Source organism: Thamnophis elegans, chromosome 11 (genome assembly GCF_009769535.1).
Source record: "Thamnophis elegans isolate rThaEle1 chromosome 11, rThaEle1.pri, whole genome shotgun sequence".
Classification (NCBI taxonomy): Eukaryota; Metazoa; Chordata; class Lepidosauria; order Squamata; family Colubridae; genus Thamnophis; species Thamnophis elegans.
In genome coordinates this window covers 68,167,591-68,182,263 of record NC_045551.1, presented here as the reverse complement: position 1 = coordinate 68,182,263, position 14,673 = coordinate 68,167,591, and the positions used below count along the sequence as shown (strand labels likewise).

Genomic DNA, 14,673 nt, shown 5'->3' with positions numbered 1-14,673 from the left:
GAGAAGATTCAATTTCAAATCTCTGGAACTCTAGCAAGGTGGGCTAAGTGGAATATGGTGTAATTCAACTAACCAAGTTCGGCTAGACCCATAGATCTTTTCTTAAGACTTCAGCCACGTGTAGCTAGTAAAGGTACTATCTGCAAAATGATACCAAAGTGGAATATTTCCACAGGTAGTCCTCGACTTACGACCACAATCTGAAAACCAAAACTTCGGTTGCTAAGTGAGAGGCATTTGTTCAGTGGGTTTCGCCCCATTTTACGATCTTTCTTGCCACGGTTGTCAAGTGAATCACCGCAGTTGTTAAATTGGTAGCCCGGTTGGTAAGTGAATCTGGCTTCCCCACTGATATGGCTTGTCGGAAATTCGCATGACCACAGGACGCTGCAACTGTGGCAAGTACGTGCCAGTTGCCAAGCATCCGAATGTTGATCACGTGACCACGAGAAGGCGCCAGTGGTCGTAAGTGTAAAAAACGGTCATAAGTCCCTGTTGTGGCCTGTAGGCCCCCAGACCCTCCAGCAGATGAAAGCGAGGAGGTGGCGGCGATGCGGGAGTCAGGGTCAGCATCAAAGCACCCTGGGAGCTCTGAGGGGGAAGAAGGAATGGAGCTGAGAGAGAGAGAGAGAGAGAGAGAGAGAGAGAGAGAGAGAGAGGGAGGGAGGGAGATGGGAGAGAGAGAGATGAGAGAGAGAGAGAGAGAGAGAGATGGGAGAGAGAGAGATGGGAGAGAGAGAGACAGAGGCGGATTCTGGGCCGTCCATCAACCCTCAGATGGAGAGTCAGCAGCCCCCAGGTCTGGAGGTGGCTGATGAGGAAGAGGAGGAACAGCTGGTCCAGTGCCTGACGTATGGATGCGCAGAAGGCAGAGAGGAGAGGAGAGCAGTGGAAATCTATGGGCCGGTCCTTGGGACGGAAAAGCCACTGCTGCTAGCAAAGCCTCACCTGAGCTCTGGGGATAAAAGGCAGGGGCAGAGATGAATAGGTGTGGCAGACAACTACTCATCTCCCTGCTGGACAGACTTGTTAGCCTGGGGTGAGAGAGAAACTTTTTGCTGGGGCTGCCGGCACCCCTAATAAAGGAATCATTGAGCTCACTTCAGAAGGTTCGTCCTGTTTGGGGAGCTGGGTCAGAACAAGCAAACCTTGAGGTCTAAGAGAAAAAAAAACTCGCCTATTAGAGTATTACAAGCTAGGACATCATTGGTTTAACTTCAGAGGGTTTGTTGTAGCTGGAGAACGGGTGAGAACAGACCCCTTTTTTTCAGTCCCATTTTGAATTGTCGCTAAACGAACAGTTGTAAGTTGAGGACGGCTCTTCCGTCCGATAGTCTTGGGTCCTACCTGCCTTCAGTCCGAGCCTTTTCAAATCTTCCTGGTAGGCCTTTGTGGCCGCTTCCTCCATGGCTGCAAACTCCTTTGCCATTTTTGCATCCTCTTTCGCTTTGTCCAGACTTTTCTGCTTAATCTGCAATTTAAAAAGAGGATGGAGCAGGTACACGTGACGCAGGGTTTTAAAAAAACCATTCCGTCCAGGTTCAAGGAGGTGGCGTCACATTACCTCGCTAATTTTCTTCGCCACATTTTCCTTGTGGTTCTTTCCTCTCTCGTGGAAATCGACGCTCTATAAAAAACCGGAAGAGACGTTCCTAAACTAGAGAAAAATAAACTTCACAACTACGTGTAAACACTGAAGCTCAGATAAATATTTCCACCTTCAATCCTTGTTGGAAAAACATCTAATTTTCCAAAAAACCTGACCAGGAATGGTTTCAATGCCATTTTATTCATGCAAGGCATGTTAGGTGATTTTAAAAGGCTCCCTAACCATATAAATTTGTGTTTCAGCTCTTAAATAAAGGTGACACTGAAAAGAACAAGCAAAGTTCCAAATTTAACTCCAAGAATCCAGATCTAACTAAATCTGAAGATATTAAACATTAAATACACAGTAACGGTAAAGGTTCCCCTCGCACATATGTGCTAGTGGTTCCTGACTCTAGGGGGCGGTGCTCATCTCTGTTTCAAAGCCAAAGAGCCAGCGCTGTCCGAAGACATCTCCGTGGTCATGTGGCTGCCGTGACTAAATGCCTAAGGCATACAGATTGATGTTACCTTCCAATCAAAGATGGTTCCTATTTTCTATTTGCATTTTTACGTGCTTTCGAACTGCTAGGTTGGCAAAATCTGGGACAAGTAATGGGAGCTCATTTCGTTACGTGGCGCTAGGGATTTGAACCGTTGAACTGCCGACCTTTCTGATCGACCAGCTCAGCGTCTTAGCCACTGAGTCACCGCATCCCTATAAATACATAGGCAGTAGTCTATATTGCCTGCATTTATTCTACTCTGCCAGCCACAAGAAAAAGGCCAGGAAACCAACAACATATCAAATGTTGGTCCTCTGATGAAAGCTTAAATTTAAAACATTAAAACCGAAATCCCAGGACTTAGATTTAACCAGAAGTTCATCATACCGGTTTGTTATCTGCTATCCAGCACTTGCAATAATCACAGAATTTCTTGGGCTGAGATTTCCAGTAATCAGCCCTGGAAAAAAGAGATATTGGAAAGAAAACGGTAGGACTTTAAAAAAAGAAAATAAGCATAGAAAATTGACGGTAGAAAAAGATGTCCCTCAAGTTTATTTTTTGTTTTCTTTTTAATTAATTAAACACACACCACACACACACACACACACACACACATATCTAATTTTTGTTGGATGTAATGTGATGGACATGTATTTATCCCAAGCATGTTTAAACTCGGTTTCTGATTGATCGACCCATTATCTCCACTGGAAGTTGGTTCCGCTGCTTTTTCTGTAAAGCCATATTTTCTAACATGACTTTTGAACTTCTTTCCTGCCAGTTTCAGGTTATGCCTCCAAGTTTTTATTTTTGCTTAATATTGAAAATACTGTACTTTTTACTTTTTCTTCTATATTACACTGTATTATATTAAGCTGCTATTAATTATATTACATTATGTTAGGCTGTTATTAAATATTACATATTATATTACTGCTATAATGTTATATTATATGACATATTATATTGCATTATAACATCATTATATTAGGCTACTATATTATTTTATGTTATATTAGGCTGTTATTACATATTATATTATTGGCATATTACATTACCAGCATATTAATATAATATAATATAATATAATATAATATAATATAATATAATATAATATAATAAATACAATGTAATGTATATTATAGTTATATTATGTTACATTATATCATATATACTATATTATAATTATATTAGGCTATTATATTACTTTGTTATATTATGTTATATTAGGCTGTTATTAAATATTATATTGTGTTAATATTATATTAGGCTGCTATATTATGTTAGGGTATGATATTATTTACGTTATATTGGGCTGTTATTATAGTTATATTATATTTATATGATACATTATATTACATTATATCACATCACATATAATTCTATTAGGCTGCTATATTGTGTTATGTTATATTATGTTATATTAGGCTGTTATTACATATTATATTATTGGCATATTACATTACCAGTATATTAATATAATAAATATAGTGTAATGTACATTATAGTTATATTATGTTACATTACATCATATATACTATATTATAATTATATTAGGCAATTATATTACTTTGTTATATTATGTTATATTAGGCTGTTATTAAATATTATATTGTGTTAATATTATATTAGGCTGCTATATTAGGGTATGATATTATTTACGTTATATTGGGCTGTTATTATAGTTATATTTATATGATACATTACATTATATCACATCACATATAATTCTATTAGGCTGCTATATTGTGTTATATTATATTATGTTATATTAGGCTGTTATTATATATTATATTATGTTAATATTATATTAGGCTATGATATGATGTTGTGTTGCATTAGGCTTTTATTGTATTTAGGGTATATATTATATTATATTTATTCTATTCTATTGTATTATATTACATGACCTTATATCATGGGTTATTGCTATGTCAGTTAAGTTATAGGATAAAGCAATTCCAGGGATAAATACACCAGTCAATTATCGCGAAGCCAGGGAAGGAGCGGATCAACGGTCTCTCTCTCGGGGGAAAGTCTCCCCCTCAATCCAATTCAGGAGTCGGGGCCGTGTGTGGGTGAGGAGGGCCGGGGATCGGAGCCCCAGGGGGCCGAGGGGGAGACGGGGACTCACATGGCTTCCCTTCCCCGGCGGAGGAGCGGGCGCAGCGGCCGATCAGCCGAAGCAGGAACTGGGCGCCCGCGGCGGCGGCGCGTTTTGCTGACGTCACGGCCGCGCCACGCGCAGCAGGAGGGAGGCGGAGGAGGAGGAGGACGACGACGACGGCGGCCTGGCGGGGCCAATCCGGGCGGCGTTCACGTCCCAGAGGCTGAGGGGAGGCCGGCGCTCGGTGGCGGCGTCTCGGGGCTTTCCAGGCCGGGCTGGCTCGGAGTCCTCGGGCCCGGAGGCGGCGGGCGAGTCGGCGACGGTTCTCCTTGCTCTCGGCCTCCGCTAGGCTCTCCTACCGGCCCCCTTTCCTCGACACAACAGCCCTGCGAGGTAGGCTGGGGCGGAATTTGGGGGTGGGGGGAGGAGAGGGGATCTCAGAGGGGGGGGGGGCTGGGGGGCGCTTCTTCGGGAGGGGGGCACAGAGGCCCCGAAGGAGCATTTTCAAAAAACCCCAGACCCCAAATCTCCCCCCTCCCCCCCCTGCCTGTCTGTGGGATTTACTTGCACAAAAGTCACTAAATTCATCCCATAAAATACATTAGAAGTTCTCTTTCCTTCCTTCCATCTGTCTTTTCCTTCTCTCCATCTCTTCCTTCCTTCCTTCTCTTTCCTCTTAACTTCGTTTTCCTTCTTTCTTTCCTTCCTCTTAACTTTCCTTCCTTCTTTCCTTCCTAAATTTCTTTTTCCTCCCCCTGCTTCCTTCTTTCCTTCCTTTCCTCTGCTTTTTTCCTTCCTCTCTTTCTCTTCCCCCTTCTCTTCCTCCCTCCCTTCCTTTTTCCTTCCTTTTCTCTTTCCTTTCGTCTTGACCCTTACTTCTCTTTCCTTCCCTGTCCTTCTTTCCTTTCTTTCTTCCATCCTTCCTTTCTTTCCTTCCTTTTAACTTCTTCCTTCCTTCCCCTCCCTCTCTCCATCTTTTCCTTCCTTCTCTTTCCTTCCATCTTGATCCTTCCTTCCTTCCTTCCTTCCTTCCTTTCATCTGTCTTTTCCTTCTCTCCATCTCTTCCTTCCTTCCTTCTCTTTCCTCTTAACTTCGTTTTCCTTCTTTCTTTCCTTCCTCTTAACTTTCCTTCCTTCTTTCCTTCCTAAATTTCTTTTTCCTCCCCCTGCTTCCTTCTTTCCTTCCTTTCCTCTGCTTTTTTCCTTCCTCTCTTTCTCTTCCCCCTTCTCTTCCTCCCTCCCTTCCTTTTTCCTTCCTTTTCTCTTTCCTTTCGTCTTGACCCTTACTTCTCTTTCCTTCCCTGTCCTTCTTTCCTTTCTTTCTTCCATCCTTCCTTTCTTTCCTTCCTTTTAACTTCTTCCTTCCTTCCCCTCCCTCTCTCCATCTTTTCCTTCCTTCTCTTTCCTTCCATCTTGATCCTTCCTTCCTTCCTTCCTTCCTTCCTTTCATCTGTCTTTTCCTTCTCTCCATCTCTTCCTTCCTTCCTTCTCTTTCCTCTTAACTTCGTTTTCCTTCTTTCTTTCCTTCCTCTTAACTTTCCTTCCTTCCTTCCTTCTTTCCATCCTAAATTTCTTTTTCTTCCCTCTGCTTCCTTCTTTCCTTCCTTTCCTCTGCTTCTGTCCTTTTTTCCTTCCTCTCTCTTCCTCCTTCTCTTCCTCTTCCTTCCTTCCTTTTCTCTTTCCTTTCGTCTTGACCCTTACCTCTCTTTCCTTCCCTGTCCTTTTTTCCTTTCTTCCTTCCATCCTTCCTTTCCTTCTTTACTTTTAACTTCTCCTTCCTTCCTTCCCCTCCCTCTCTCCATCTTTTCCTTCCTTCGCTTTCTCTTTCCTTCCATCTTGATCCTTCCTTCCTTCCTTCCATCTTTCTTTACCTTCCTTCCTACCTTCCTTTTCTTTTCTTTTAACTTCTCTTTCCTTCATTCCATCTTCCCCATCATATTTTCCTTCCCTCCATCCCTTCCTTCCTTCTTTCCTTTTCTCTTTCCTTCTATCTTGATCCTCCTCTTTCCTTTCTCCCATCCTTCTATCTTTTTCTCCCTTCCCTCTCTCCGCCCTCTTTCCAAAGCCACCTAAAACTCCTCTCCTTCCTGGGAATTTCAGGCTTTAACTATCCACCCGCAGGAAGAGGAACTCCCCAATTTTCCAGCCTCCTGGAGGGATCTACAATTTCGCAACCGCCTAGATTAGTATTTTGATTATAAAACCCAAAACACTGCAATAAATCCATGCCGGACAGATGGAAATCAAAGCCCGGGAGCCGTCCTCCCGAGTCTTGCTTGCATCTGGGTTAACCATTTGCTGTAACCGTGGTTTATGGAACAAGCCATCATGGCCTGCTTTACACGTCATACCATACTGATCTCAACCCAATCAGGCCGCATGGCTTTGTGCGTCTCTGATTCAGGCTGCTGGGATCTGACTCATGGGAAGACAAAAGGGTGATGCAACTGAAAAACAACATTTTTGCATTTAGAGCTTGGGGGTGCCTCTTCCTTACAGTCTCTTTGCCTGCTGAAATTTGGGGGTACGGCTCTTCAGTGGCCGACGGTTTAAAGCGGCTTCTTCCGCATCTGAGAACAAACATGCGTGCTGTTTCTTCTATGGTGTAAATTTGACATATTTAATTTTATCGTGTTTTGTTCCGATGATTCTTGCTTTGCCAAAAGACCAGCCTACCAGCCACTCACTCGCTACGAAAGTCAGAATTTAGCTCAAGGGGGGGAAAAAGAAAAAAAAAAACACGATAAAATTAAATATGTCAAATTATTAAATCTTGTTTTCACATGACGGACAGGATGCCTTGTGTCACCCCTCTAAGGACTCCGGTTTAGCCAAGAAACTTCTGCCTTTCATTAAAAAGTTGGACTTCAACTTAAAACCCAGTTCCTAAATTTTGGATTTTCTTCAGTATCTGAAGCAAGACGGCTTGTAAGCCAGGATTTGAAGATGTCTTATTTCAGTTAAAACGTGGTTCAGAGCCTCAATTTATTCAGATAGGGTACATAGTACATAGTAAGCTGTATATACGGTAGTCAAAACAGGATAATTTCTTTTTAAATTTAAAGTTGTTCCGGAAGTGATGCTTAATTCTTGCCAGCTCATCCCTTAAGGGTAGTTTAGAGGTACGTGGCAAAGATAACTCTTAATGACAGCATAATATAGGTAGTCCTCAACTTACAACAGTCTGTTCAGTGGCGGTTCAAAGTTACAACAGCATTGAAAAAAGTGACATGACTGTTTTTTTACACTTAATGAGTATTGTACTCCTCATGGTCATGTGATCAAAATACAGACCCTTGGCAACTGGCATGTACTTATGACTGTTGCAGTCTTCTGAGGTCATGTGATCTTCCTTTCGACAAGCAAAGTCCATAGGGAAGCCAGATTCACTTAACAGTCGTGTTACTAACTTAATGACTCACTTAAAAACTGAGACAAGAAAGGTCGTAAAATGGGACAAACCTCACTGAACAACTTGCCTCGCTGAGCGACAGAAATTTCGGGGCTCAATCGTGGTCGTACGTCGAGGACTACCTGCAGAATGGTTTGAAATAAGCATTTTATTCTCCGCGTTGTCATTGAAGCTGCGTCTGGGCATGTTAAATGAAACGCTCAACTCAGAATAATGAAAAGGTCTGGTTTCTAACCTTTGACGGAGGCTGCGAAGCGGCTAATTATGGGAAAGCATTCTAATAAGCAGTGGGACTTGCAGATTGTGGGGGAATATAATATGTGTATGTGTGAAGTTAAATGTTACAGATTTTCACTCACAGGTATCAAAATGGTGTGAAGTGTTAACACCACTTTATAAGGCCTTGCTAAGGCCACACTTGGAGTGCGGCACGCAGTTTTGGTCACCATGATGTAAAAAAGATGTGGAGGCTCTAGAAATAGCAATAGCAATAGCAGTTAGACTTATATACCGCTTCATGGGGCTTTCAGCCCTCTCTAAGCGGTTTACAGAGTCAGCATATCGCCCCCACAGTCTGGGTCCTCATTTCACCCACCTCGGAAGGATGGAAGGCTGAGTCAAGCTTGAGCCGGTGAGATTTGAACCGCTGAACTGCAGATAGCAGTCAGCTGAAGTGGCCTGCAGTACTGCACTCTAACCACTGCGCCACCTCGGAGCAACAAAGATGATTAGGGGACTGGAGGCTAAAACATAGGAAGAATGGTTGCAGGAACTGGGTATGCCTAGTTTAATGAAAAGAAGGACTAGGGGAGACATGATAGCAGCCTTCCAATATCTCAGGGGTTGCCCCAAAGAAGAGAGAGTCAAACTATTCTCCAAGGCGCCAGAGGGTAGAACAAGAAGCAATGGGTGGAAACTAATCAAGGAGAGAAGCAACTTAGAACTGAGGAGGAATTTCCTGACAGTTAGAACAATGAATCAGTGGAACAAGTTACCTCTTGAAGTTATGAATGCCCCAACACTGGAAGTCTTTAAGAAGATGTCGAATAGCCATTTGTCTGAAGTGGTGTAGGGTTTCCTGCCTGAGCAGGGGGTTGGACTAGAAGACCTCCAGGGTCCCTTCCAACTCTGTTATTCTGTATTCTAATTGTCAAAATGAAAGCTAGCCAATATTGGTTAGAAATAATAATGGCTAGTTACCCAAAGCTTCGCCTACATAGCTAATCATAAGAAAATAGTTATATTATGAACCTTTTTGTTGAAGACATGCTAAAACAGATACGATGCAGAATCTCATTCCTCAGATATAAGGGTTTTATTAGATTGCTCTGTTTCCTCCTCTTGATCTTACGTTGCCTTATCATTCCATATTCTGTATTCTGTCTCCCTCTGTGCATCCCCTAATCACACCATATAATATCTCCACAATGTCATAATGTCATATAGGTTTGTAGGGCAAGTTGTAGATTGAGCGATACCCATTCTGCTAACAAAACAGTTGTGAATTGTTTCAGCTCCGTTTCCAAAGAGGCCTAGTCTTTTTTATTTTAATGACCTTATCCCAAGGTCAACTTTAAAGATGAATATATGCTAATCATATTTTCAAAACAATACAAAAATGTACACTGCGATAAGGGGAAGTGTATTGTCTCACAAAGCTTCACATATAAACTATTTACTGGTATCTGAACACCAAAACTGGATGTTAATCCTAGCATTTATTTTATGGCTGAAAAAAATGAGAATGGATTTCTTCCTCCCTATCTCCCTCTCTATATCTATCTATCTATCTATCTATCTATCTATCTATCTATCTATCTATCTATCTATCATCTATCTATCTATCATCTATCCATCCATGCATCCATCCATGCATCCATCCATGCATCCATCCATCTATCCATCTTCCTTCCTTTTTCCCTATCTATATATCTATCTACATTCATCCATCTTTGTCTTCTTCCTTCCTTCCATCCTTTCTTTTTGTTTATCCATCCATCTCTTTGTCCTCTTTCTTTCTCTCTCTTTCTCTTCCTCCCTCCCTTCCTATCCATCCATCCATCCATCCATCCATCCATCATCTCTTCGTATTCTTCCTTTCTCTCTCTCTCTCTCGTAGGAAAGCTTATATATACCATGGAAGAAGAAAAAAACCATCTCTATTCTCCAGAGACTTAATTTTCTCAGATCTGGTCCCATTCTCTATCCAGATGTTAATATGCATGTAAAAGTACTATGGCCATCCTTAGTCCATAATTATATATTTTGTGTCTTAATGACTGCCATCAAGTGGATAACTGTATGTATTGAACCATATGGATTTAAATTTAAGTTGGTTTTTGCATTTCATAAGCAAATACAGACTGGTTAATTTCCTGATATGTGTTGTGAGCTCATGAAGCGGCCTGTGGAATCACGAAAGCTGATTTGAATAGCCAGGAATGTGCGCATAATTTAAATACTTGAAATTTTTGAGGACCTCTTTACGCTAAATAAGCCCGGTGTTTAAAGTATTGGGATTACGAAATTTTATAAGCTTTCATTTGCATGAAACTAAACAATTCCATTGTTGCAATATTGTTTGTTAAAAATTAATTTGAATAGGGCAGATATGGTATTAATTGAGTGTCACATAACACCGTTAAAATAATAATACAAATTTGTTAGATTAATATGAGCGTTTCTTTTTTATATGTATATTTGTTAGCCTGTGTCAAGCCAGTCATTCATTCCTCTGGTCTCTTAACCAGACGCAAAAGCTTTTAAACTTCTAGAATATTTACTACTCTTTGCTACAGTTGTCAATTAAGGTATGCTTGATAGGATTGCAGAGATAACAAACAGCCGTAAAGTCATTACTAATAGTTTAATGCCCCTGCATTAATCATTTCGGCTGCCTCTACCTTATTTCATTTTTTTGCAATTTTTCCAGTCTTTTGATTAGATTGGATGGCAAATCTGTCTCGAATATTCCAAGTGCAGTTTTAACATTATCTCTCCATCTGCTGAGCTTTTTTCCCAATTAGTTCGAGCATTGGATGTGCATTTTCACGGCCGCTGCACATCGATTAATGCAATTTCATTCAGTCACTCAGCGTGACTGCAAGATCTCTTTCCTGACCAATGATTAGCAACTCTTAACCTTTTGGTAGTTAGTCCTCAACTTGCGACGCTCCAAATACCTGTGGGTACGCGAGACGGTTAAGTTGAGTTTTGTCCCGTTTTATGACTTTCCTTGCCACCGTCGTAACAGGAATCGCTCCGGTTGCGAAGTTAGTAGCCCGGTTGTTAAGTGAATCCGGCTTCCTGCGTGGACTTCGTTTTTAAGAAGGTCGCAAAAGGGGACACTGCAATCCTCATAAAGATGAATCTATTGGCAAACTTCTGAATTTTGATTGCGTAACCTTGGGGATGCTTCCATGGTCTGAAAAACAATCCTAATAGCAATAGCAATAGCAATAGCAGTTAGACTTATATACCTCTTCATAGGGCTTTCATCCCTCTCTAAGCGGTTTACAGACTCAGCATATCGTCCCCAACAACAATCAGGGTCCTCATTTTACCCACCTCGGAAGGATGGAAGGCTGAGTCAACCCTGAGCCGGTGAGATTTGAACAGCCGAACTGCAGAAAGAACATCCATCTTTCTTTCTTTCTTTCTTTCTTTCTTTCTTTCTTTCTTTCTTTCTTTCTTTCTTTCTTTCTTTCTGTCTGTCTGTCTGTCTGTCTGTCTGTCTGTCTTTCTGTCTATCTCATCTTATATCTATTTCTTTCTGTTTATCTAACATCTATAGCAATAGCAATAGCAGTTAGACTTATATACCGCTTCCTAGGGCTTTCAGCCCTCTCTAAGCGGTTTACAGAGTCAGCATATTGCCCCCAACAACAATCCGGGTCCTCATTTCACCCACCTCGGAAGGATGGAAGGCTGAGTCAACCCTGAGCTGGTGAGATTTGAACAGCCGAACTGCAGAACTGCAGTCAGCTGAAGAAGCCTGCAGTGCTGCACTCTAACCACTGCGCCACCTCGGCTCAATGATGACAGTGTCATCGTAACTTTGAATGGTCACTAAATGAACTGATGTAAGTCAACATTACCTGTGCAGGTAGCCCTCGACTTAACAAGAGTCCGTTTAGTGACTGTTCAAAGTCACGACGACATTGAAAAAAGATGACAATGACCATTTTTCACACTTGAAACCTTTGTAGCACGCCCATGATCATGTCATCAAAATCCAGAGGCTTGGCAATTGGTTCATACTTATGACCGTTGCTGTGTCCCAAGGTCACATGATCTCCTTTTGTGACCGTCGGACAAGGAGAAATCAGCGGGGAAGCCAGATTCACTTAACAACCATGTTAGTAACTTATCAACTACCGTGATTCACTTAATAACCACGGCAAAAAAAAAAAGGTCGGAAAAACTCACTGAACCAACGTCTCACTCAACAACAGAAATGCTCGGCTCGATTGTGGTCGTACGTCGAGGACTACTGTAGCCCCCGAAAGTGCCTGTCTTCTTAGCCCAAGAACCCTGAGTTTCCACGTAAGCCTTAGGAGAGGAACTCCGATTATTTTGGAAGTCAAAAGTATATATTGCCTATATATAAGTTTGCTGAGATCGTTAACAAAGATCTGAAGGTGTTTGATTGTGAATATATTTAGATATGTGGTAATAAATATTTAAGGGACGCGGTGGCTCAGTGGCTTGTCGATCAGAAGGGTCGGCGGTTCGAATCCCTAGCGCCGCGTAACGGAGTGAACTCCCGTGACTTGTCCCAGGTTCTGCCAACCTAGCAGTTCGAAAGCAGGTAAAAAATGCAAGTAGAAAAATAGGAACCACCTTTGGTGGGAAGGGAACAGCGTTCCGTGCGCCTTCGGCATTGAGTCATGCTGGCCACATGAACAAGGAGACGTCTTTGGACAGCGCTGGCTCTTCGGCTTTGGAACGGAGATGAGCACCGCCCCCTAGAGTCAGGAATGACTAGCATAAATGTGCGAGGGGAACTTTTACCTTTAATAAGTATTTGGAGTTTTCCTGGTTAGGGTTTTGTTTCTACGAAGTGATTTTTTATTTTATTTTAGCCGAATAGAAACATAAAGATGCTGTAAGAATCCAAATTTGATGAAAAAATGTTTGCACCGAGACATCAGCTTAAAGTGTAAGGCTAATAAATACCGACTCTCGTGAACCGTAGGTAGTATTTCTTGCGCCATAGCAGGTTCCTGTTTGGAATTGTAAGGCTTTGATTTAAACCGTGTGATTTAAAGCGCATCTATTCACATTTTTGACAATTGGAACTAGAAAATCTTGAAATTATTTCAGATATATGCTTCCCAGTGTCCTTGGGGACTGGAGCGAGTTATAAGTAGACCAATAAATAAACTTTACTGAAGCTTTTAACCCCCTCAATAACAAGCGTTTCCATTGTTGTCACAGCTTTTTAAAAAAAACTTTTACCCTGAAATAACAATATATTTAACAACAAATGCACAATTTGGGGTTATTCGATCGCTGTAGGCTGTCCAGAGTCGTGTTTTTGTGATACGGGTTTATATAAATTGGATTAATAAAGAGTAAATAATAGCTTTTTCATTGGTTTTAAGGTTCTAAAAAGAACATTAAAATGCATTTATGAGCATCTCTAAGAGGTGATCCCAGGGACTGGGTAGTGACTAATACCTACGCAGCCTGGGGAAAATTATGAAAGTAATAATAATCATCTTTCTCCTCTGTTGGAACATGTTGCGGTGGTGATTCCTGGAGTTTCCTGTCCTCCCCTGCAGGCTCCAGATTTAATAACCAGAAGTTTAAGATTCCTTGTGAGGTCATCTGGACAGGTAATCTTGAACTGACAACCACAATTCAGCCCGAACCTTTCTGTTGCTAAGCGAAACAGTTTGTTAAGTTGGGCTCTGCACACATTTTACAACCTCTCTTGCCCTGTCCCGGTTCTTAAGTGAATCACCGCAGCTGTTAAAATTAGCAACTCAGTTGTTAAGCGAATCCAGTTTCCCTGCTGACCCTGCCAGAGGAGACCACATGACCCAGGGCAATGCAACCGTCGTAAGTACATGCCAGTTGCCGAGCCTCTGAATTTTGACCCCGTGATAGTGGGGAATGCTGCAACGGTTCTTCCAAAGTGTGAAAAACAGTTGTAAGTCATTTCCCCCCCCCCCACTGCCATTGTAACTTTGGACGGTCACTAAATGAATTGTTGTAAGTGGAGGACTACCTGCTGCAGACTTGGGACAGCCAATGTTTTATGGCTGATGATGATGGTTGTTGTCAGGTGACCATTTTCAACACCTCTGCTGCCATCCTGCCTAGCAGGGTTTACGCCCCGTTTCCCTGAAAATAAGACCTCCCTGGATAATAATCCCAATCGGGCTTTTGGGCGCACGTGCTAAGATAAGCCCTCCCCGAAAAATATTGCAACACAGCAGCAGCCATGAGGTGACCACGCTCGCTCCCTCCTGCACCTCAAAAATAGTAAGACCTCCCCGAAAATAAGGCCAAGCACTTATTTTTGGGGAAACACGGTAGGTAGGTAGGTAGGTAGGTAGGTAGGTAGGTAGGTAGGTAGGTAGGTAGGTAGATAGATAGATGATAGATGGATGGATGGATGGATGGATGGATGGATGGATGGATGATAGGCAGGCAGAGAGAGAGGGATGGATGGATGTGGATGGATGGGTGGATTTATAGATATACAGACAGACAGACAGATAAGATAGAGAGATATACAGACAGACAGACAAGAGGTAGATAAAATAGATAGAGATATAGATAGATAGATGATAGATAGATATAGATAGAGATTAGATAGAGATAGAGATGATATAGATATAGATTAGATATAGATATAAATATAGATAGATGATAGATAGATAGAGATATAGATAGATAGATGATAGATAGATAGATAGATAGATGATAGATAGATGGATGGATGGATGGATGGATGGATGGATGGATGGATGGATGGATGATAGGCAGGCAGAGAGAGAGGGATGGATGGATGTGGATGGATGGGTGGATTTATAGATATACAGACA

General features: G+C 41.8%; 2 protein-coding genes across 3 annotated transcripts in view; one reads left to right on the top strand and one right to left on the bottom strand.

The window, feature by feature from the left end:
- Positions 1-1,252: 1,252 nt before the first annotated feature.
- On the bottom strand, positions 1,253-4,335 carry LOC116514769 (WW domain-binding protein 4-like). Its single transcript, XM_032226483.1, has 4 exons — positions 4,231-4,335; positions 2,481-2,553; positions 1,565-1,627; positions 1,253-1,471 (listed from the first exon to the last, which is right to left on the bottom strand). Coding segments are annotated over exons 1-4 (342 nt in total). The 5' UTR covers positions 4,233-4,335; the 3' UTR covers positions 1,253-1,267.
- A 75-nt stretch (positions 4,336-4,410) lies between these two features.
- The window catches only part of ELF1 (E74 like ETS transcription factor 1), an 82,381-nt gene continuing 72,118 nt past the window's right edge, over positions 4,411-14,673 (top strand). For both annotated transcript variants that reach the window (XM_032226479.1, XM_032226481.1), the window contains exon 1: positions 4,411-4,596. The gene's annotated coding sequence lies outside the window, so the exon portion shown is untranslated. The remainder of the gene's footprint in view (positions 4,597-14,673) is intronic.